This window comes from Lutra lutra, chromosome 13 (assembly GCF_902655055.1).
Source record: "Lutra lutra chromosome 13, mLutLut1.2, whole genome shotgun sequence".
NCBI lineage: Eukaryota > Metazoa > Chordata > Mammalia > Carnivora > Mustelidae > Lutra > Lutra lutra.
The window spans coordinates 95,021,454-95,042,281 of record NC_062290.1 but is presented as its reverse complement, the minus strand read 5'-3'; the positions used below and the strand labels follow the sequence as shown (position 1 = coordinate 95,042,281).

Sequence of the window (20,828 nt, the reverse complement as noted above, 5' to 3'; positions counted from 1 at the left end):
GCACAGCTTCCAAGCTGTGGCTGCGGCCTGGGGAAGTCCGTGGAGGGCAGCCTGCCTGATGCTCAACCCCCAGGCTGCTCCAGGCTGGCTGTGCCACGGGTAGAGGTTCCTGGGATGGGCTGTGGGCGGCAGCTCCCCTGACAGGAGGGGCAGCCACCAGCGCTCAGACCTCGGGACCGCCGGGGGCGTCCCAGCAGAGACCGCAGCAGCCCCGGGCCTGGGGGAAGTGGGGCTGGGGGCCTAGGGTGGGACAGCTGAGTGATGGCGGCACTGCCCTTGGGGGGTGCAGGGGGCTCCCTGCGAGATGGCTCCCGCTCAGCCCTCACGGCCAGGAAGGCGGCCAGGTCGAGGTCCAGCAGGGCCACCCCTCCCCGGGGTGTGGGTGTGCTCTGGCGGCACTGTGGGCAGGAGATCCAGCGCTGCTCGCCCTCTGGAGTGTCCAGCCGCCGCACGCACGCCTGGCAGAAGGTATGGCCGCAGTAGAGACGGTGCGGCAGGTGGCCCTCGAGGTCATAGAGTAGCAGATGATGCAGTCACCCCGCCGGGACCCCGCGGCCGTCCCCTCCGCAGACACCCGGGGCCTGTCTGGCTGCATCCTGGGGGAGGTGTGCAGGGAGCTGCAGCCCACCCGGCCTGCTACAGAGGCGGTCTTGCTCGCTTGGGGCCTGACGCCAGGACTTGGCTCCGGAGGATAGGAGCCCGGGGTTCCAGGTCGCCCCTCTCCCTAGCCTGCCTAAGCCCCAGGCCTCGCTTACCTGCATCCGTTCTATGGGCCAGCTCTGCCCAGCGGGAGGACGTCCAGGGACTGGGAGGGGACCCAGAGCTCCCTGCAGCTGGGGCTCGAATTACTGGCGGAGCACAGAGGAGTCAGCAGGGAGGCGGGTGGCGGCTGAAGGTAGGTGTGGGCTCCCCTTTCAGCCACAGAGCACTTGCAACTGGATCCAGCAGCACCACCAACCCAGGGGGAGATAAGCTCCCCCCTCCATGCCCGGATGTGGCTCCGTGGGTACCCCCCCACGCCCAGCTTCCCAGCTCACCCTGGTTCCTCTCCCCACCTTGGCCAGCCTGCCCCACCTCCACACCACCCCGACTCTCATGGTCCCCAAGCCTGCTGGCCTTGACCTGGGGGATGCTGCTTTAATTCCCTGATCAAGCATCACCCCTTCCAGGTAACCTGCTGGGACCCTCAGCCGCTCAGAGCCCTGGGGGGTCCCATTCTCCCCCAGCTCAATTGCAGTGTCTGTCCACGCAGTTCTGTCCCAGCACCTTTCTCCTGCCAGGTCTGGGTCTGTCGTGCCCCCCATTACAGGGCCACAGTCAGCCCCCGAGGTCCACGGAGGTGCTGAGGCAGGGGTATGGAGAGCCCGACTCACACACCGTGGCTAGCCCTGGTCACCCCCATTAGAGGCCACCTCCCCCCAGGCATCTGCCCGGCTATGGCTCCTGGGCCAGCACAGTCACCTTGACGGCGGGCATAGCAGAAAGGGGTGTGTCGAGATTGGTCAGGATGGGATCAGGACCCTCACTGCTCATCTGCAAGGAATCCAAGAACCTGAGGGGCTCCTCCTCGGTCCTACCGCACTGGCAGTCCACAGCCTCCCTGACCGGTTCAGCAGGTTGCTGAGGCTGGCCTGGGTGGGGCTGTCCTCTGGTGGAGGCTGGCCACGGGGCAGGGGCCAGAAACCTGGCCCACCTGAGTGCCTGCACAGTCAGACCAATGACATAGCCCCCCACACCCAGAGGCAGGTCTTGCCCTGTGGACAGTCACCCTGGGTCAGGGGAGGGCTGGCACCGGGACCTGTCCATCCTGCAAGGCCAGGTCAGTTTCCTCCTCCACTGTCTCTACCTGGCCCTGGACATGTCAATGTGCCCAGCGCAGGCCTTACCACTCAGTCCTTGCCCTGGCATCACAGCCTCACCTCAGCAGTGAGATGACCCAGCGCCAAGCAGCTGGTCTCACCCCGTGTCCCCCCAGGCCGGCATGTCGCGCTTCTCAGACAAATGGGAGATCAGACAGCTCCTTTCCTGCTCCCCTGGCTCAGGAGGTCCAGGCCCTGGAGGCAGGACAGCGGATGGGCAGCCGGCTTGGGTGACACACGGCAGGTGTTTACAGATTGGCCATTTCGTGAGGAACCAGAAAACCCCTGGGCTAAGGTAGGGCCATGACTCATGGATGGGCAAGCCGTGGCGCTGGCTGCCTGGGCTCCTACTCCCAGAAACCTGCCAGAGCCAGGCCCACCCGCCATGGTCCTGCCAACATGGTCCTCCTCCCGAAGACCTCTCTCAGGGCCCCACCCCTGTTCCCCGTGTAGCATCCTCCTCCTCTCTGGTCCCCTGCCTGATCTGTCTCCCCGCCCTGGCCTCAGCCCTGGGGAACGCAAGACAGCTTGAACCCAGGCCTGGCTCCCATACTTCCAGTCCAGTCTCTGGACAGACCCAAGACCTACAGCTCAGGGTGGCTTCCCCATCGCTGAAGGCCCCACAGAGGCTGAGGCCAGTGCCGGCATCAAGTGCAGGACCCTCTCCCAGGTGCAGCAGTAAAGAGCCACCAGAGCAAGGCTCACTCTGCTTTATTGCTTGGGCCGTGGGGCTCAAGGGAGGTGGTCAAGGGTGTCCCCGGGGCTGCCCTCGCCGCAGGGGCCCAGGCTCTCCAGCAAGGGGCTAGAGCTGGGCGGTCGGCCCCCTCAGCAGGTAGCTGCTCCCATCTGGGGTGGGAAGTGGCCAATGTCCATGACAGTGGTCTGGTGGCCGCCCAAGCCACGGTGGGAGTCCCACCACAGGCCCCACAGCCACGCAGGTGCTGGGCTAGGAGACGACGCAGCAGCAGCTGTGGCAGCGGCAGAAGCGAGGGCAGTGGCAGCAGGAGCAGCAGGGACAGCAGCAGCAGTGGTGGGCGATGTCATCACCACGCCCGATGGGTGGCCGTCCGGTGTAGGTCAGTCCTGCCGGACGCTGCCCACCACTGTAGGGGTTGCTGGACCGTGGCCAGGCCTGGTGGCCCTGGATCTGGCCAGCCCCCTTGGTCCCCTTGCCACCTTTGCTCTCTAGGGCCTCCTCGGTGGGCTGCAGGAGCCGGGTGGGCTCTGAGGGGCAGGACCCCGCAGGCAGAGGCTGCGACCCCCAGGAAGAGGAAGCCATTTCCAGCTGCTGCCCCAGGTCGGGCCGCAGGTGAGCGCGGGGGATGCTGACCTGGGCATACGGGTTCTTGACGACCATCTCGTGTGGGTCCATGGCCCAGCCTGGCAGGGGCAGGCAGAGGAGACAAGATTGGCTCTGGGGAGGGAGACAGCCGCAGCCCGAGAGAGTGCCCACCCCTCGGAAAAGCCAGGCTGGGGAGATGCCAGAGTGCACCAGGCCTGGGTATTAGTGTGCCCATGTGTGGGGGTGAGCAGAGTGTGAGGGCCAGCGTCTCCCAGCTGCCCCCCATCCTGCAATGGGGCTGCAGATGGGCTGGGGGGGGGGCTGAGAGAGGCCATCTGGGCCGTGCCCATGGCTGAGCCCCAGTACAGGGAAGCCCCTGGGCCCAGGACCCACCTGAGGTGGTGACAGCAGCAGTCTACCCTCTCGTCCTGTGGGTCAGGTCCAGTGCCTATGAGGTAAGCCACTGGCAGCTAGCTGCCTTTTCCCTCCTGGGGAGGGGTGGAGCCACGGGTGGAGCTCAAAGATGGGGTTCCCAGGATCCCAGGAGGCCCCGGCTCAGCCGGCACAGCAGCTACCCACCCTTCCTCCTGTGGTGGGTGGTGGCCCCCTCTGGGGCTCCAAGGGGCACTGACAGGCTCGGTGACTCAGCCTCCATGCATCTGGGGCACATCCTCAGCCCTCCAAAGACCCAAAGCTCCCCAGGAAGGAGGACTGGAGGTTAGCCTGACATCAGTCTCAGCTCCCAGGCCTGCTGGCAGTCTGGGGAACCCCAGCATCACTCACACACCTCAAAGCCCCTGCTTTAAGGCAGAGGACGGAGGTCCACTTCAAGCCAAGCCTCTTCTTGGCATACAGAGACCAAGGTGTCTGAGACCACAGACTGCTTGAGGGTTTGTGTTTTTTAACCTATAAAAAAGGTTTGATTTACACACCTTGGCTACGACTATTCTTAAAATTGGCAACAACAGGGGCTTCACTGGCAAGTGATACTTCTGGCTCATTTCTTATGTATATACGTATGTATGTATGTATTTATTTAAGAGAGAGAACGGATGAACAGGGGGAAAGGGAAGAGGGAGAAGTGGATTCCTTGCTGAGCAGGGAGTCTGATGTGGGGCTTGATCCCAGGACCCTGAGACCAGGACCTGAGCTGAAGGCACACTCTTCACCGACTGAGCGACCCAGGTGTCCCTTCTGGCTCATTTCTGGAACTGCAGTTTCCCTTGGGGATGGAGAGCTCCCCGCCCCACCTGCGTCTCCATCCTTGGAACGCATTCCTCCTCCCACCTTCCTCTGTGAGGTGGCAGGTTGCACTTGCCACACAGGGTCGCCGTGTGTTGGGGTGACAGCGGATGTGAGCGTTTGGGTCTGGGCCTGGCACTGGTGATCTTCCCCCAGAGCGATGTGGGCAGCAGGGTGGGGCCAGGACCCGCACCTCCAGTCTTGGTGCGCAAGGGAACCCCAAGTAAGGGCGGGATCAAATCAGACGTGGCTCAGAGGCCAGGGTGACTGGGGTGGCCTGCGTAAGGCCAGTCAGACCGGTCCGGACACGAGTTCTACCGATGTGGCCCCGGGAGAGTAAGGAAGTCGGTCCGCGGCCGGGGACTCTCCAGGTGTAGGACAGACGCTCATTGCGCAGGCTCAAGAAGCCCCGCCCACTGCCCCTACAAGGCTCCGCCCCTTGCTGCGAGGCGGAGGCTGGCGCATGCGCGCAACAGGCCCGGGGCTGCTGGTGAGAACTTTATTCCCCAGAAGCCTCCGCGCTCAAAGGTTTCTGTAAAGACCCGGTTCGGCGTCTGCTGGCCATGGACGGCCCAGAACTCAACCTGGGCTGCCCAGCTCTGACTCGCGGGCGCGGACTTGGGTGGGCTCGGGGAGGTGCGCCTGCACGGGGCGGGACCTCACGTCCAGGGGCGGGGCCTTGGGGCAAGGGGTGGGGCCCTGTGACCCGTGCCTCCTTGGGTGCGCGCCCAGAGGGTCGCTGGGAAGTGGAGAAGCGGGGGCCGAGGCTCGCCTCCACGCCCCGCCCTGGCCGGGGCTCTTCCAGTTGCCCCAGCTTCACGCCAGGGCCGGGAAGGCCCTCGCTGCCCGCCTTGCCGGCCACCTGCACACACTCCACAGCCCCTCTCCCTAAATGGCTTTGGGAACTGAGATCCGCGGACACAAGGCTGAGGTCGCACAGAGCTGCAAAGTCCCCTAAGGCCCGGGTTCGCTCCTCCAGGCTGCTTTGCCCGCGTGGGCTTCCTCACCAGGAGCAGCGGCCTCTCTGGGCTTGGCTGCCCTGAAGGACCCCTGAGCAAGGCCTCCAGCCAGGTGTAGTGGGGCCAGTACAGAGGAGAGGGGCTGATACTGTCCAGGGTCAGGCACAGGCCCAGTGCTGGTCACGGGAATGCTGGCACGCCGTGTGGTAGCTGGAGCAGGTCAGGGGGTGGCACTGTGGACCCCCCCCCCCCCGGCAAGCTGTGGTCCCCTGCCCGGTAGTTGTCACCATGTTCTCTGCTTTGTCTTTCACCTGAGGGCTCCCGCAGAGGCTACACCCCAGGGAGTTAGGGAGCCTGGCTTGAGGAGGAAGCGGAAAGGAAAGGGGCCTCTGTGCTGGGTGGGGTCCGGATAGCACAAGTATGTGACAGCAGGGCACGTGCTGACTTGATGGGATGCCGGAAAGGGCCACCCCACCTTGGGTGCGTGTCCCCAGCGGGCTGCCCCAGTGGCCTGTCCAGTTGTCCTTCTGACCTTCTGCATACCCCTCACCCCACCTGCCTGTCCAGCATTCCAGTCCTCGGAGCCCACCCCCAACTACCGTCCAGCCTCTCCACCCACTCCTCGGATATCTTGCTCACCCTCGTTCACGGTCACGCCGTCCCTGTCCCCGTTGAGCACAACCTGGGTGCACTTGTGAGCCAGGGGCATGAGCACTGGGGACAGAGTGGAAGGACAAGCAGAGACCCTGACTCGGGGGGCTGCAGGGGGGTGACACATGGCTGTCTCCGGGTGGGGCTCTGGGAACCAGCTTTCCTGAGACCCCTCTCCACTCCTCTCGCCTTCCTCTCTCTGGCATTGTGAGGCCCCAGGCTTCGAAAAACAGGGTTTCCCTTCTAGAACTGGAGGAGGGGATACTTGACTAGGACCCAGGGTCCGCCAGACAGGACTCGGGCTGAGGGGATACTGGAAAGGGCGACGCGGGGGTCCTGATCCACACGCGGCTCGCTGGGGCGGGCAACCCCGGAGCGGGCGCCAGGCCCGCGGCGATGGAGGGGCGGCTGAGCGACTGGCCCCGCCCCGCGGACCCCGCGCGGGTCCCCAGACGGGGGGTGGCGCTGCGGGCGCGGGCGGGCGCCGCGCGCACTGCGGTCCCCGCGCCTCCGCCGCAGAGCGCGCCACGCTCCGCACGCACCTGCCGCCGCGCCGCGCTGCCCGGAGCCCCGCGCCCCGCGCCCCTGGGAGCCGCCGTGCCGCGCCATCGCCCGAGGTCGCCGCCGGAGCCGCTGGAGCCGCCGGCCGAGGAGCGGGCGTCGCATCCGGGCCTGCCTTTGAGCCAACCTCTGCGGCGGCGGCGCGCGGCCCGGGGACGCCAGGCTGGGGCAGGTGAGCTCGGGCGGGGCGGGACGGCCGCGGGGTCGCGCGACCCTTCCCACCGGGAAAGGGGTTGGGCCTTGAGGGCGGGGGCTGGGAGGGGGCTGGGTCCCGAGTCCAGCGAGGGTCAGGGTCAGAGGTCGGGCGCCCTGTCTTTTGTGCAGGGTGAGGGTGGGCCCGGGCGCTGCCCTCACGCTGTCTTTCACCTGCAGCTCGGGCCTGGGCCAGGCTTCTCCTCTGCTCCCGCCGCCGCGGAGCCCGTGGCCTGGGGCCTCCCGCAGCCAGGGCTCCAGCTAGCTGCCTTCCCTGGGAGCCCTGTCCTGGAGGTGTGGGGCCCACCTAGCCCCTGCCTGCCTGGATGTCCCTGCTCAGGGACTGCTGACCTCGGCTGCAGGGGGAGCTCCCCCCACGCCCCCTGGCCAGCCTCAGCAGCCAGAGACCCTGGGTGAGCCCCTGGGCCAGATCCGCAGCCCAGGGCAGCCTCCCATACCCCCCTGCCCCCGCCTCCCTCCTCCTCCTCCACCCCTTCCTCCTCCTCCTAGAGCTGGACCCGAGAAGCCACTGTGGCCACTGGGGGGGGCCCTGCCCCCCCAGCTCTCGCCGGCCGCCCCCAGGAGCCCTCGGGGCGGCCGGGGTCCCTACCAGGCCTGGCGGGACCAGGATGCTGCTCCCTCTCCTCCCCCCCGGCCTCACCCAACACCCCCACCCACCCGAACACCCAGTCTGACTGGAGACAGCCGGATGCCGGTTGACCCTGGGCCCGAGGTGGGCAGTGGCTGGCCAGGCCTCCTCATGTCCTGCCTGAAGGGTCCCCATGTCATCCTCAAGATGGAGGCCATGAAGATTGTTCACCCCGAGAAGTTCCCCGAGCTGCAGGCGGCCGCCCCTTGCTTCCCACCTGCACCGCGGCCCACCCCCGCTCTGGCCCCCAAACGGGCCTGGCCCTCAGACACAGAAATCATCGTCAACCAGGCCTGTGGGGGGGACATGCCTGCCTTGGATGGGGCACCCCGCACCCCTCCCTTGCCACGACGGCCCCGCAAGGGCAGTGTGGAGTTGGGCTTCCCCCGCGTGGCGCCCGCGGACGAGGTAATCGTGAATCAATACGTGATACGGCCTGGGCCTGCCTCCTCGGGGCCCCCCGCCACGGCGGCGCCAGCTTCGGGGGAGCCCCTGGAGTGCCCCACCTGCGGGCACACGTACAACGTCACCCAGCGGCGACCCCGAGTGCTGTCCTGCCTGCACTCCGTGTGCGAGCAGTGTCTGCAGATCCTCTATGAGTCCTGTCCCAAGTACAAGTTCATCTCCTGCCCCACCTGCCGCCGCGAGACTGTGCTCTTCACGGACTACGGCCTGGCCGCGCTCGCTGTCAACACGTCCATCCTGAGCCGCCTGCCACCTGAGGCACTGACTGCCCCATCCGGGGGCCAGTGGGGGGGTGAGCCGGAGGGCAGCTGCTACCAGACCTTCCGGCAGTACTGTGGGGCCGCGTGCACCTGCCACGTGCGGAACCCACTGTCCGCCTGCTCCATCATGTAGCCAGAGCCCCCCGTGCCCTGGCCTGTCAGCCCGTGCTCGCCGCTTCTCCAGGGATCCGGCCCCGCCCTGTCGCCTGTTGACCCCTCGCCCACCACAGCTTCTGGCCCCTCCCTGTGTGGCATTGTCGCTGCAGCCAACTCTGCCATTAAAACTCTTTGCCAAAGTTTGTACCTCGTTCCCTGAAGCCTGCTCTTGCGGCCAGGGTACGGCCCATACAGGGTCCCACCTGGAGCCGCCAGAGGGAGGCCCAGTGCCGCTTGGGGTCAGCCTGCTCTGCTTGCTGGGGCCAGGCTGGGCCAGGTGTGTGTGGGCTGGGCCGGGTTGTGTGTGTGCGCGTGCACGCGCCTTTGCGAATGTCCCACATGTCTGTGCAGGGCCAGCCTGCCTCCTGTGTGAGGGCACAGGGTGGCTGTGTCTTCTGCACTGGCCCTGGATGTGCGGGCAGCTGGATGGCGGACACCTCAGTCTGTCAGGCTCCTGGCATGCACCAGACCCTCTGAAGTTGGGTGGGAATGGCCTTGGCGGCTGTCTGAGGTGGGGTTAAGACAAAAGCTGGCCAAGACGGTGGTGGGGTAGGAGGACCCAGGGGCCTTCGATCCTGTACTCCACTACCTGACTCTGGAAGGAAGCTTTGTGGTGGGAGGGAAGGAGGGAAGGGCTGGGGAGACCAGCGGGGGCTGAAGAAGGGATAGAGGCGGTAAGAACCCGGCGGCCAGGCCTCGGTCGCAGGTGCTGTGTACTGAGAGCCGTTTCTCGTGCTGGGCAGAGCACTCAGCGTGTCACCCATGACCCTGGGCGGTCGTGCTGACTGTGTCTGTCCTTTAGATAAAGGCCCCAAGCTCAATGATAGGAGGTTACGGGGCACTCAGGGGCCTCAGGTCAGTGCCGTCCGGCCCCAAGGCCTAGTCGTTCAGGGACGCATGCCCGACGCCCAGCGGCTCCCGCCAGCCCCTTGGGTCCTGACCCAGTGAGCGAGGAAGCTGTTTGTGGCCTGAGCTGGCACGGCAAGCACCCCTCCCCTCTGCTGCCCTGCCCTTCAGGGGATACACACTGGCTCTTATCTGGAATGCAAGGTGGGGGCCCCCCAGCCCCCCCCAGGGCCCCACCCTTGCCAAGGAGTCCGCTCACTACCAGCCTTCTGGGTTCACTTTCGTGTCCACCGTGTCCCTCTTGCAGATGGGCCGGGTGGGGCAGGGAGAAGCGGTGACGACAGTGTGCTGTCGGTATGGGGCCTGGCCACAGGCCTCCTACAGCACTGCCCGTGGGCACCGGTAGTCCGCGGCAGGCGGCAGGGTCGTAGGAAGTCTCTGGCTCCTGGGTGGCCTGGCCCCAGACCTGGGTCTGGATGGAGGCCAGTCTCGGCTGTTCAGTTTGGTCATCAGGCCTCAGGGCCAGCCTGGGTCTCCTGGTCTGGTGGCAGCCAGGATCGTCTGAGGCCCCAGTGGTGCCGGTCGCAGGCGTGGGAGGCCCCGCTCAGCGGCCAGAACGGTCTAGCAGCATGAAGAGCAGCCCCAGCAGCATGAGTGGCGTGAAGACCAGCAACAGGCCCAGCAGCTCCAGGGCCAGCAGGCTCGACAAAGCAAGGCGGCGGGGGCAAGGCCCTTGTTCCCGCAAAGCCCAGAGCCGTGCACCCAGGCAGGGCGGGCACGGTAGGAAGGGCAGGCAGCCCTGGCCGCCCACGGGCCCTGCCAGGAAGCGCAGCTGGTAGCGGTGCTCTAAGGAGGCCCAGGGCCCGGGGCCCCGGGGCGGGGGAGGAGCGGGGGGCGTAGGGGGCGGGGGGCCCTGGGGCCCATCTGCCTGCAACAGCTCCTCCTGCAGCCGGCAGATCTCCCACTCAAGCATGGGCGTCTTCTGGCGACACAGTGGGCAGCATACCTGGCCCAGGCTGGCGCTGGGGGCCGTGCCCAGCAACTGGTGCAGGCAGCCCACGCACAGGCCGTGGCCACAGTTCAGCAGGGCCAGGCGGTGCTCCCCGGGCCCGTAGGACTCTGTGCAGATGGGGCACTCCTCCTCCCCCGACTCTCCCGCCTGCCCCTTGCCATCCTCCTCCTTTGACTGCCCGGCCCAGGGGCAGGCTGCGGCTCTGGCCCCCAGCAGGGGCTCACTGTCTGGAGCCCCAGGACCCTGGGGGTTCCTAAGAACCCTGCCGTCCAACTCTTCGTCCGCCAACACTTGGCGTGGGGGGGCTGGGCATTCAGAGCCGAGAGAGGCTGAAGGCAGACCGCTGAGTCCAGAGCTGAGGTCACAGGGGCCATGAATGGGGGCCCTGGGGCAGGAGTCCGGATGGGTGGGTGGGGTTCCCAGGGTGGCAGCCAGGGTGGTTGGGGCTGTGAAGGTCAGCGTGGCCCTCTGGACACGGGCAGGGTCTGGCACTGACCTCAAAGCAGCCGTCGCCTAGTCCCTGCGCTGGGCTCCTTGCCCCACCCTGGAAAGTCACCGGCGCTTGGGCCCCAGCACTTGTCCCAGGCTCCGGACAGCACAGCTCTTGGGCCCACGGGTGCTATCTTCTCCGGATCTGCCCAGGCCCAGACGTGGCCACCGCCCACCCCTGTGTTCACAGCTGACGGACAGACACACAGACTCCAGGGAGCAGGTCTGTAAGTAGACTAGCCAGCCTGACTCCTCCTACAGGAATTCCCCTGGGGATCCTGAAGGCCCCTCCCAGGGGTGGGGACCATGGCTGCCCCGCCCCCACCTTCCCTCCCCCAGCCAGGACTGCTACGCCCCAGGCAGGGAGGGAATGGACAGTACCCACCCTTCCTTCCAGGGCTGCCTAAGGCTGCCCTGGGCTTGACAGAAACAGGGCAGAGCTGTACAAAGTGGGCAAACAGCCAGCACGCATCACAGCAGAATCAGACCCCTAAGTGTTGTAGCAAAGATGGCAGAGCAATGGTGCACAGTGCCCACCATGGACAGCCGTCCCACCCAGACCCACTGCAGGCCCCCAGGTCACAGGAGCTGCTCCATCCAGACCCACTGGGGGCCCCCAGTGCCACCCCCCCCACCAAGGTACCAAGACAGTCAGAAGGAAGAGCATGTCAGAAACAGCCCACCAGAGCCTACGATATTTTTACTGAGCCTTTCCAGGACTGGGGCAGGGAAAGTCTGACTGGCTGGGGGCCTCCTCCCTCTGCTCTGACCCTCACTGACTTCCAGCCTGGCCAGAGCCCCGTGAGGCCCTGAGGTGGCACCAGGTGCTTGGTGGCAGAGGGTAGCTGGGAGCCCATTGTCCCCTAGGGCAAAGGGGGGTGGCATGTGGCACTCCCAGAGACCCTGCACCCCCTCAGAAGGCTCCCTGGGGTTCCCCAGCCCCCAGGTTCCTGTGTCGTCTGGGGAGCCCCGATGCCTGTCAGGCTGCCCGCTCCTTCCTGAGGCACTGTCCCTATGCAGGGTGGCGCAGTCCACAGACCACCCTGACCAGGAACCATGTTGGGGCCAGTGGGAAAAGGCCAGCAGGAGCCCGGAACCCTGGATGGGGCCATGGTGGGGTGCTGCATGGGCAGTGGCATCGGGGCTGAGGACAGAGCCCCAGGTGGACTAGAGCAAGGCTGTGCAGGGGACGGGGCGGGGGGGAGAGGGAGGCAGAGAGGATGGCGGCCTCCCAGAGGGCGGTGGCTAGAGGAGCCCAGGCCAGCAAGATGGCTCCTCAGGCCCAAGTCTCACTCTGGAAACGCAGTGTCCGCTGGAGCCTGGCCAGGTAGGCAGCTGCATCAGGGCTGGAGAGCCCGCCCTCCTCCCGGAAGACAGACATCAGGGCTTCCGACACATCTGCGGGCATGCACTTGGCATTGCTGAAGGGACAGTCCAGGAGGGCTCAGTGCAGCTGGGACCCCCTGGAAGGGCTGGCCGCCATCCCCACCCAGTGGCCCAGGCTCACCCTGCCAGGTAGAAGTAGGCGCCCTGGCGGTCCAGCAGCTCCCACACCAGCGGCCCGAGCTCCCGGAGCCGATGTTGCACATATACCTTCTGCTCCTACAGGGACGTGGCAGGGGGCGGGGGGTGAGACTGCATCGTGGCCCCCTCCCCGCCCCTCCAAGCACACCCACCTGCTCCCGGGAGAAGGCTGTGAAGAGCGTCAGGCAGCCCCTCTTCTCTAGGTCCAGCCACTCAGCCCCCCAGTAGAAGTCCTGGTGGCGTGAGCGGCAGCCGAAGAACAGAAAGTTTCCTGGAGGAACACAGGGTGGCCTCGAGGCTTGGCTCTGCAGGCCCCAGCCGCCGCCCTGCCCAAGATCCTGTGTGCTCACCATTCCGGCCCTGGGCCACGCGCTCCTGGACAGCTGCTCGGAAAGGGGCCACGCCAGTGCCAGGGCCCACCATGATTACGGGTGTATCTGGTGTCTCTGGGAAGGTCAGGCCCCCGGGCCGCACCCACAGCGGCACCTGGACAGGTCCTACCACAGGAGAGAGGAGGCATTAAGAGGTGCCAAGGACCAGCGCCCTAGCCTGGGATTGGCCGTGCTGGACAGGGGAGAACGGAGGCCCCAGGCCCAGTCCTCTATGCGCCCCTCCAGAAAACAGGGGTCACCTTGCCCGGGATTCAGCGAGGCGAGCCACGAGGAGCAGAGGCCCCGGCGGCGCTCCTTGAGGCGTGTCTGGTACTGCACCACAGCCACGAGGATCTGCAGCCTGGACGGGTGAGCCTGGGGGACGGGACGGTGGCTGCCCGGCTCCACCGGGCTCTCCTGGCCTCCATCCGCCCTGGCTTCAAGCTCTACCCACTTCCCAGAGGGCTGGGCCCAGATGTGGGGTAGACGTGGAGGAGCGGGGGCCCCCCACTCCCCAATACACCTGCCTGCAGCCTACCCAGCATCCCTGAAGCCAGCTCTGGGCCCTGCCCCATGGGCCCTCACCAGCAGAGAGGAGGCGATAGAGAAGGCCCGCGGGCGGATCGGGGGGATGAGGTCCAGCAGGTAGTCTGCGGGGATGGCTCCCGCCGTGTGCGGGAAGTCGCACAGCACCTGGGCAGACATGGCCTCGGGTGGGCACGGCTGGCAAGGCCCCTCGAGGTTGTGGCTCAGAGCCCTGGGCCCGCCCACCTGCCCACAGCTGCTCACACCTCCAGGATGGTCCTGCGAGGCCGGATGCAGTACGCGTACAGCTCCTCCTGACCCTGGGGGGAGCTGAAGTACAGCAGCTTCTCCTGCTCCAGCTCGTGGGGAGAGAGACAAGCCAGGAGCTCGAAGAAGGAACGGCGGGGCACGCTGGCAATGTCCAGGTAGTGTGACACAAGGTGCCTCACGGAGCAGGGCTGGGGCAGCCGTGCGGGGCAGGGCACACCTGCAGCGGGAGGGCAGGGGGAGGGCTGAGCGGGCCAGCGGACCCCAGCAGGGTAGGGAGAGCACGTGCCCACAGCTGGGCCCCCACTGGCCCCCGCACTTACCTGGCTCCTGAGGCAGCAGGGTGAAGGTCTGGTCTGGGTCCAGGCCCAGCACCTGGCAGAAATGCTGGGTGCGGCCGGCCGGGTTCTCGGGCAGGATCAGCACCACGTCGCCGGCTGCAAAGCTGTGTGGGAAAGCCTCTGGGAGGGTGGGCCGGGGTCCGCAGGGCACCGGGGGTACAGGGAGGGTGCTGGCAGAGGGGTCCTTGGGGGCAAGTGTCTCCCTGCTGCCTGACCCGCACCCCCAGCCCCCCAGCCCCGGCCCTTGGCCACCGCCCATCTGGTGTCTCAGGCCCCTCACCTGAGCCCCGAGCCTGTGATGTCGAACTCGATCAGCCGAACATCCTGGAAGTGCGAGGGGCCGGTTACTCTCTGGTTGGTGACCATGGGTGCCAGGAAGGGCTGCTGCTCTGAAGGTGGACCTGGAGGGTCTGTGCTGGCCCCATGCTGCTCCTCAGAGCATATCCTGGGGGCCTCCGGGAGGAAGTGCAGGGTGAACTTGGGGGGCAAACTGTGGAGAGGGTACACACTGGTCAGGCTGTTGGCAGGGCCCAGGCTGCTCTGCTGCACCTGTTGGCCCACACTCACGGGACTCCGGCGGGGATCACACCAAGGTCAAGGGGCACGGGGTACAGTGCCAGCACCTTCTCCCACAGATTGTGCAGCCAGGGGTCGATGGCAGCATCAGGCCTGGAGAGAGAGCATGTGCATGCTAGCCTGGGGACTCCTGCTCATGGCTGGGCCTGCAGGAAAGCGCCCCCCACCCCACTCACCCCAGCTCGTGCTGGTCATTGCCCAGGCACACGGGCAGGAGGGCGCGGCCCCCGAGCTGCAGCAGCCGACGATGTAACTTCTTGGCCACAAAATTGAACCTTTGGAGAGGGAGGGAGGCTTGGGCACACCCAGCCCAGGCCGCAGGGCAGTGAAGGGGAAGCAGCCCCAAATGAGCCCATGGGGCCTCATGGGCTGGGGAAGGCTATCGGCAGGAGGGGCTCCCCACCCCCACCCACCCTCCAGCCTGTGTTTGCCACCGTGCACAAGTGTCTGCGTGAGGCACGGAACAAGACCCCCACCCAGCAGAGGACTGTCATGCTGCCGCTGCTTCCCGTCCTCCTCGCCTGAGCCCTCCCAGCCCTGCAGCGGCTGCGTCTGGCTTTGCAGGCTGCGGCACCCGGCACCCCGCACCTGGCACCCAGCGCCGGCACCCAGCCGGCCCTCCCTCAGCCCCTGCACCGCACAGCTAGGGGTGCCCACGTCTCAGCGACCTGCCAACTTGCATTCCCTTCAATGCAAAGCCCTCGGCGCTGCCCTGAGAAGGAAAGCAGTAGTACTCTCTGCTTAGGACGTGGGTGTCCTGAAAACCCGAGAGGGAAAAAGGCCAAGGAGGCCACACCGTACCCAGGGAAGTAGTGCTATTGAGTGGCTCCCAGGGGCTGGGGGTCTTTTGTGCCCCTCGCTTGTTCCCACTGCTCTCTGTGCTCTTTGTAAGTCCACATATCTCCTGACTACGTGTTTTTCTAAGAGTGGGGAGTCAGTGGGCCTTTGCTGCCCTGGGTCCCATATCAACCTAGGATGCTGCGCAGGTCCAGACGTCACCCCCTGCCCTAGAAGACCCCCCTTTGCTGCCTGCCAGCTTCCAGTCTGCGCCCCGAGCACCCTTCAAAACCCAGATGCTCCCCGGTGGTCACTGCGGAAGCAGGACAGACAGCCTGGTCCCCGCCTGAGGTCCAGCGGGAGCCCTGGGGGCTGAGTCATCAGTCCCGGTACTGGGACACTTTGTGCTCGACCTGGAGGACAGTCCCTGCAGGCCAGTGGCCCTCTTGCCCCTACTTACTTGGCATACGAGGAGTCCCCGAGGCCCAGGACAGCAAAGTCTGTCTGACAGAGGGAGGTCGGTGGCAGATTCTTCCGGAATATGAACCTCCAGAAATTCTGCAGCCAGAAGCCAACAAGTTAGAGGGTAGAGGCCCTGCTCTGAGCAGTGGGGTCCCAGGGCCAGGTAGGGAGGAGCCGCCTCTTGAAGCCACCCAGTTCCTCTAGACCTTTGTTATTAAAACAACACCACTTTTTTATTCTATTGCGATGGGAGTGGGGGGGGGGGATTGGGAAAAAGCAGAAAAATCGCACAAAAGAAAGTTGCCCCAGGGGGCTTGGTTTCATCTCCAGTCTTGGTCCTGAGATAGAGCCCCAGGCTGGGCACCACACTGAGGACTACATGAGATTCACTCCCTCTGCCTCTCCCCTCCCTCTCTCAAATAAATAAATCTTAAAAAAAAAACGATAGGGGGCGCCTGGGTGGCTCAGTGGGTTAAAGCCTCTGCCTTCGGCTCAGGTCATGATCTCAGGGTCCTGGGATCGAGCCCCACATCGGGCTCTCTGGTCAGCGGGGAGCCTGCTTCCCCCTCTCTCTGCCTACTTGTGATCTCTGTCTGTCAAATAAATAAATAAAATCTTAAAAAAAAAAAAGATAAACAAAAAAACAGCAAGTGAGCTGCCCCAGAGGCACCACCAGAACGTGGAGCTCCGCCCCATCGGGGCAGAGGGCCCCTGGGGAAAAGGCTCCTGAGGTCCACCCCAGGAAGGCCACAGCTTTTTCCCACCGCTCTCCCCAGGTGGGGGAAGCGCCCGCCCCTGCTTGGGTCTCCCCCGCGGGTGGCTTACTCCTTCACACTACAGTCCTGTGTCCTGGACGCCCTTCCACCCCCAGCTCTGAAGCTCAGGCCGCCACAGGAACCCCTCTGGGCCGAGATGTCAGGCCCTGCAGCCCGTCAGTGGTCGGTGGAAGGGGAAGTTTCTCTCCTTTGGAGCCTGCTCCTGGCCCTGAGCCCCCATCAGTGTGCTTCACACTCACTGCCACCCCGATGGCTCCCCACCTAACTCACTGTGCTGGCCAAGGACCCAGAGCTGTCCCCATCCCTGGGCACCCTCATCTCCATGCATCTGCCCATCCCAGCAGCCTTACACCCAGACCCCTAAGGTCACAGCCCAGTGCTTTTCCTTCCTGCCTGGGGTCCTCATGGGAGCATGTCCTGGGCCATACTCTGTCTCAGCCTCCAGGCATACTTGCCCAACATGGTGACGGAGTCCCATCACCTTCAGCCATGAAGACCAGAGCCCTGGGGACACCTGCTTGTGTGCGTTCCAAGATGTCAGGGCACTCCACCTCCCTTCTGCTGCTTATCTCCAGAAACAGAAGCCCTCTGAGGTAGAGGGACTCTGGCCCTGTCCTGGGTCTGCCCGCTGCACTGGGGACTGTGCCCGCTCTGCCTTCTGGGACCTCTCCAGCGCACACCTCCTTAGAGACCAGTTTCCTGAAGCCCTTTAGGTGCTCCCTGAGAAGAGGCCCAGCGAAGGTACATTTCTCGCAGCTCTGCATCTGAGCACATCCGCGCCCTCCCTCCACAGGGACCTGCAGGTTTGTGCTTCCACGGGAAACCCTCTTTCCAAAGAGCCCAAGCCCCTGCTCCAAGCTGGTCCAGCTGAGCCATGGGGGCCAGGAAGCCAGTGTCCTCCTGTGTCCTGCTGTCTGTGCCCAAGGGCTGCAACCCACCACGATGTGCCTCGGCGGGAGCCTTTCCTTCCAGGCAGGCCTTTCCCGGGTGCCCTTCTCTCCCAGGCACTCATTCTGGGACATTGTGACTCTCTTCCGTCAGTTTCTTCCCACCCTATGGTTCACCTTCTGAGGTTACTCGGATGACCTTAGGGTTTTGATTTGCTTCGTGTCCTAGCTCACTGTTTGTTAAACTCTCCAGAAGATCTCAACTCTACTCTCTAATCTTTTCAAGTTTTCCGGAGTGTTTCCTCCGTTTCCAGGCTTGTCCTGTTTCACGCGCTCTTGTTCCGGGGGTGCGGGCTCTGGAGGGTCTCCCCCTGCCTCTGCTCCTCCCGCTTATGTCCCTCGAAGCGCTTCGGTCTCTTTCTGCGGCGTCATTCCTCAAGGGCATGGCGGTTCCTCCCGGTCTCCTTGTACTTAAGGAACTGACAGGAAACCGTGAGCTCAGGCCCGTCACCCGCTGTGGGTTCCCGGCCAGGACCCTGCTAGGTTTCCCACTGTGGTGACTCCCTTTCCTGACAGAGGGCTCCGCCTGTCCACTGCCTGGGAGTGCATGCCTGACCTCAGGGCTCTGAGGACCAAGGCAAGGCAGCCAGAGCCTTCCTGTTCAATACACAGCTGGTCACTGAGCCGGGTCTCCAGCAGGGACCAGCCCCCTCCTCCGTGTCCCCGGGACCTCAGTCTGCAGCCTCTCCGAGGAGCCTCTGGGCCCTGCTTCGGCTGGGGAGGGCTCTGTCCTGACCGTCTCCATGGTGGGGTCTGTGCCTGCTGCCGAATGTGTCCACCACATCCAGGGACGGCCATCGCCTCCTTCATGCTGTTGGCATCTGATACCCGGTCTGCACCCCAGCCCAGCTGACCTCCCAGATGTCTTCGTCTCCCCTTCCCTCCCGTGCCTCGTGCCTTCGGCATCCATCCTTCATCTCCTGCTTCCGGTCCCCTCAGATCTGGCTTCTCCCCTGTCCCTCTTCCTGTCCGAGGAGGCCGCTCCTGTGTTGGAGTCACGGCGCCAGGTGTCCCGTACTCTCCCATACCACCCCTGCCGGGACCCTGCTCTTCAATCTTAAGCCTCTTTCTCCCCGTCGCCCCACCCCCAGCATTTTTTTTTTTGGCTTGTTTTTTTATTTTTCCACCCCCAGCATTTAACAGGTCTCTCTCATCTTTTCTTTCTTTTTTTTTTAAGTTTTTATTTATTTAGGGACGCCCGGGGGGCTCAATTGTTAAGCGTCTGCCTTCGGCTCAGGTCATGATCCCAGGGTCTTGGGATCAAGTCCCACATCAGGCTCCCTGCTCAGCGGGGAGCCTGCTCCTCCCTCTCCCACTCCCCCTCTCGTGTTCCCTCTCTGGCTGTGTCTCCTCTCTCTGTCAAATAAATAAATAAAATCTCTAAAAAAAAAAGAGGTATTTATTTGAGAGAGAGGAAGCAAGCTGGGGGCGGAGGGGCATGAGGGAGAAGCTTGACCCCAGGACCCTGGGATCATGACCTGAGCCAGAGGCAGAAGCTTAGCTGACTGAGCCACCCAGGCGCCCTTTTCATTTAATGTAAAGACATTCCTAAGATCCTCTCCACTCACTTAGCTGTTGGCCCCATGACCCACTTCTCTCCCTGTGGGTCCCTGAGACTGGTCTCCCCAAAGTCACCAGCAGTCCCTTTGCTGATAAACCCCGCCAGTGCTGCTCAGGCCTTATCTTACTTTATTTCTGTGCAGCTCTGAGAGCTGGAAACCTTCCTCTCAGGAGTCACCTCTGTGCCCTTGACCTTGGATTTGGTACACTCCCTCTGTTTGCTGTTGGGGCCACTTTTCCTGCCCCCTCAGGCTTTCCTCCACCTCTCATGCCCTTGGTGTTCAGGGCTACCTGTCTCTGGAGAGAGGGAGGAGCCTCCTTTCTCAAGCCTCACCCAGGATCCTTGCCAGAGCTGCCCCCTGACCTTGCATCCCCACTTGAACGACACCCAGCCCTTGACCTCCCTGGTCTCTATCTCTGTGCCTGGAACTACCGTCCATTCCGGCCCCTGAGCCCCAGTCCCCGTTTGAGTCCATGTCCTCTTGGTTCCACCCTGACATCTCTGGAGCACCCCTCTTCTTCTCTACTGTCTACCGCCCTCCTGGTCCAGGCCGCCAGTCCTGCCTGTACCGTGTGTCCTCTGGAACTGTTCCTGCTCCACAGCCCACCCTCCCTATTGACAAGTGGCAGTTCTGCTGGAGTGCAAATGTGGCCTTGTCCCCAGTGGATTGCACGGCGTTTCACATCGAGTCCGTCCCCCTTACTGTGGCTGCCGGGCTCCCTGGGATCAGTTCCGGCCTCCTGCCTCTCTTCTCCCCTCCCACTCCGATGCTCTCCTTGCCTCTGTCCCACAGAACTGCTTTCTATTCTTCCCAGAGCTGGTCTTTTCTCTGCTGCACAGGCTGCTCCTTCTTCCCTGGCCAGCCCCCACTTATCCTCAGGACTTAGCCTACACGCCTTTCTTCCAGAAAGCTCTCCCTGAGTCCCTAGGTTGGGCCGCACAGCTTCTACTAATGCCCCTGACATCTGGTACTTTCCCTGGCAACAGGCGTCTCCTAGCATTGTGACTGCCTGTGAAGGTGGTTGCTTTTGCCACACGGTGAGCTCCCTGAGGGCAGAAATAGGTTCGCGGCCGGATTCCCAGCGCTGGATCATGCTTGGAGTAGAAGGTGTGCTCAAAAGATGTTCAAAGAATAGAAGAATGTTCTGGGGAGGTCTAACGGTTTTGAAATACACACAGAGACCCAGACCCGACCCACAGACAGCCCTGGAGAAACTATTAAGGGTTAAAATGGAGATCAAGGCTATTCGGTGGCCTGTGAAGCGTTTATTAGTGAGGACAGCCAGAGCCCCCAGCTCCATCCGAAGAGACCCTTCCAAATCCATAGCCAATCGGCAGCAGGTACAGGAGGGGAAGCTTTCCTGTGCTTCCGGGACTCCCGGCCAGAGACAACGGAGCGAGGGTCCGCGCAGTGACCTGAGCGCCTGGGCAGAGCCTTCGGGTCAGCCTTACCTTCATGTTGTCGGGAGGGTCCCCTTGGCCTGCAGTCGCACAAACAAATATCACCAGGGGCTCCCTAATCAGATTCACCTCAACGGAAAGACACACGTATAAGACCTCCCGCTGCAATGACTAGGCATCCCCCGCTTCCCTCGGGGCGGCGGGACCGAAGGTCTCGGTGAGCACCCGCGAGCGGCCGGCCGGCCTCCTCCCTTGCAGGGTCCCCCCTCCCACCTCGCCCGCTCCTCCCTCCAGGTGCTAAGCCAAGCCACTGTCCCCAAGTCTTCCCGCCACAAACGAAGGGCCCGCTGCCGGACAAGATGCGGCGCCCTGCGGTCGAGGGCTCGGACGCGGCGCCGGCGCCCCAGGCAGCTCGGTCTCCCCGCCGAGACCCTAGGGCGCCCTCACCACTGAGTAAGAGTCCAGGGCCTGCACCCGGCACTCGAGCCGCCGGCGCCGAGCCTCGCGGCCCAGCCTCTCCGACACATCCTGAGCCGTGCCTGTCTGGCTGCCGAAGAGCACCAGAAGCCCCGGGCTCGGCATCCGGGCGGCCGGGGGACACCCACACCCTGGTACCGCGCCTCCTAACACTCGCGCAAGCCTGGACGGCCGGGACCGCTTGGACTTCCGACTTCCGG

At 64.4% G+C, this 20,828-nt stretch overlaps 5 protein-coding genes across 6 annotated transcripts; 1 reads left to right on the top strand and 4 right to left on the bottom strand.

Annotated features, from left to right (window-relative positions):
• Positions 1-52: 52 nt before the first annotated feature.
• On the bottom strand, positions 53-595 carry RNF224 (ring finger protein 224). Its single transcript, XM_047699447.1, is given in 3 exon segments — positions 53-266; positions 268-520; positions 523-595. Coding segments are annotated over 3 exon segments (429 nt in total). The 3' UTR covers positions 53-163.
• Positions 596-2,784: 2,189 nt separating this feature from the next.
• Positions 2,785-4,200, bottom strand: CYSRT1 (cysteine rich tail 1). The gene is made up of 2 exons (XM_047699449.1): positions 3,535-4,200; positions 2,785-3,239 (listed from the first exon to the last, which is right to left on the bottom strand). The coding sequence occupies exon 2, from the start codon at positions 3,229-3,231 to the stop codon at positions 2,806-2,808; it is 426 nt and encodes a 141-aa protein (XP_047555405.1). The 5' UTR covers positions 3,232-3,239; positions 3,535-4,200; the 3' UTR covers positions 2,785-2,805.
• A 2,321-nt stretch (positions 4,201-6,521) lies between these two features.
• RNF208 (ring finger protein 208) lies at positions 6,522-8,416 on the top strand. Its single transcript, XM_047699437.1, has 2 exons — positions 6,522-6,726; positions 6,927-8,416. Exon 2 carries the CDS (start codon positions 7,456-7,458, stop codon positions 8,251-8,253), a length of 798 nt encoding a protein of 265 aa, XP_047555393.1. The 5' UTR covers positions 6,522-6,726; positions 6,927-7,455; the 3' UTR covers positions 8,254-8,416.
• A 152-nt stretch (positions 8,417-8,568) lies between these two features.
• LOC125083039 (serine/threonine-protein kinase LMTK3) lies at positions 8,569-11,480 on the bottom strand. The gene is made up of 2 exons (XM_047698931.1): positions 11,400-11,480; positions 8,569-10,647 (listed from the first exon to the last, which is right to left on the bottom strand). Exons 1-2 carry the CDS (start codon positions 11,478-11,480, stop codon positions 9,727-9,729), a joined length of 1,002 nt encoding a protein of 333 aa, XP_047554887.1. The 3' UTR covers positions 8,569-9,726.
• On the bottom strand, positions 11,292-20,821 carry NDOR1 (NADPH dependent diflavin oxidoreductase 1). Of its 2 annotated transcripts, none has more exons than XM_047699435.1 (14): positions 20,599-20,821; positions 20,203-20,280; positions 15,465-15,562; positions 14,404-14,502; positions 14,219-14,320; positions 13,932-14,141; positions 13,634-13,755; positions 13,310-13,530; positions 13,104-13,211; positions 12,779-12,893; positions 12,498-12,644; positions 12,300-12,418; positions 12,131-12,225; positions 11,292-12,044 (listed from the first exon to the last, which is right to left on the bottom strand). In XM_047699435.1, the coding sequence occupies exons 1-14, from the start codon at positions 20,731-20,733 to the stop codon at positions 11,900-11,902; spliced, it is 1,794 nt and encodes a 597-aa protein (XP_047555391.1). In that variant the 5' UTR covers positions 20,734-20,821; the 3' UTR covers positions 11,292-11,899. The 2 variants fall into 2 exon arrangements, with proteins under 2 accessions (XP_047555391.1, XP_047555392.1); XM_047699436.1 differs by having other exon boundaries at positions 20,203-20,266; positions 20,599-20,732.
• Between the last annotated feature and the right edge of the window lie 7 nt (positions 20,822-20,828).

What these genes read in the sequence shown, in the direction of transcription:
- CYSRT1 (XM_047699449.1), bottom strand. Translation starts at nt 3,231, where the DNA reads ATGGACCCACACGAGATGGTCGTCAAGAACCCGTATGCCCAGGTCAGC.
- RNF208 (XM_047699437.1), top strand. Translation starts at nt 7,456, where the DNA reads ATGCCGGTTGACCCTGGGCCCGAGGTGGGCAGTGGCTGGCCAGGCCTC.
- LOC125083039 (XM_047698931.1), bottom strand. Translation starts at nt 11,480, where the DNA reads ATGGGCTCCCAGCTACCCTCTGCCACCAAGCACCTGGTGCCACCTCAG. An exon ending in TCTGGCCAGGCTGGAAGTCA is followed by an intron (nt 10,648 to 11,399) that starts GTGAGGGTCAGA and finishes CGCAGGGACTAG; the next exon opens with GCGACGGCTGCTTTGAGGTC.
- NDOR1 (XM_047699435.1), bottom strand. Translation starts at nt 20,733, where the DNA reads ATGCCGAGCCCGGGGCTTCTGGTGCTCTTCGGCAGCCAGACAGGCACG. An exon ending in CTATCGCCTCCTCTCTGCTG is followed by an intron (nt 12,894 to 13,103) that starts GTGAGGGCCCAT and finishes CCCGTCCCCCAG; the next exon opens with GCTCACCCGTCCAGGCTGCA. An exon ending in CAGCCTTCTCCCGGGAGCAG is followed by an intron (nt 12,226 to 12,299) that starts GTGGGTGTGCTT and finishes ACGTCCCTGTAG; the next exon opens with GAGCAGAAGGTATATGTGCA.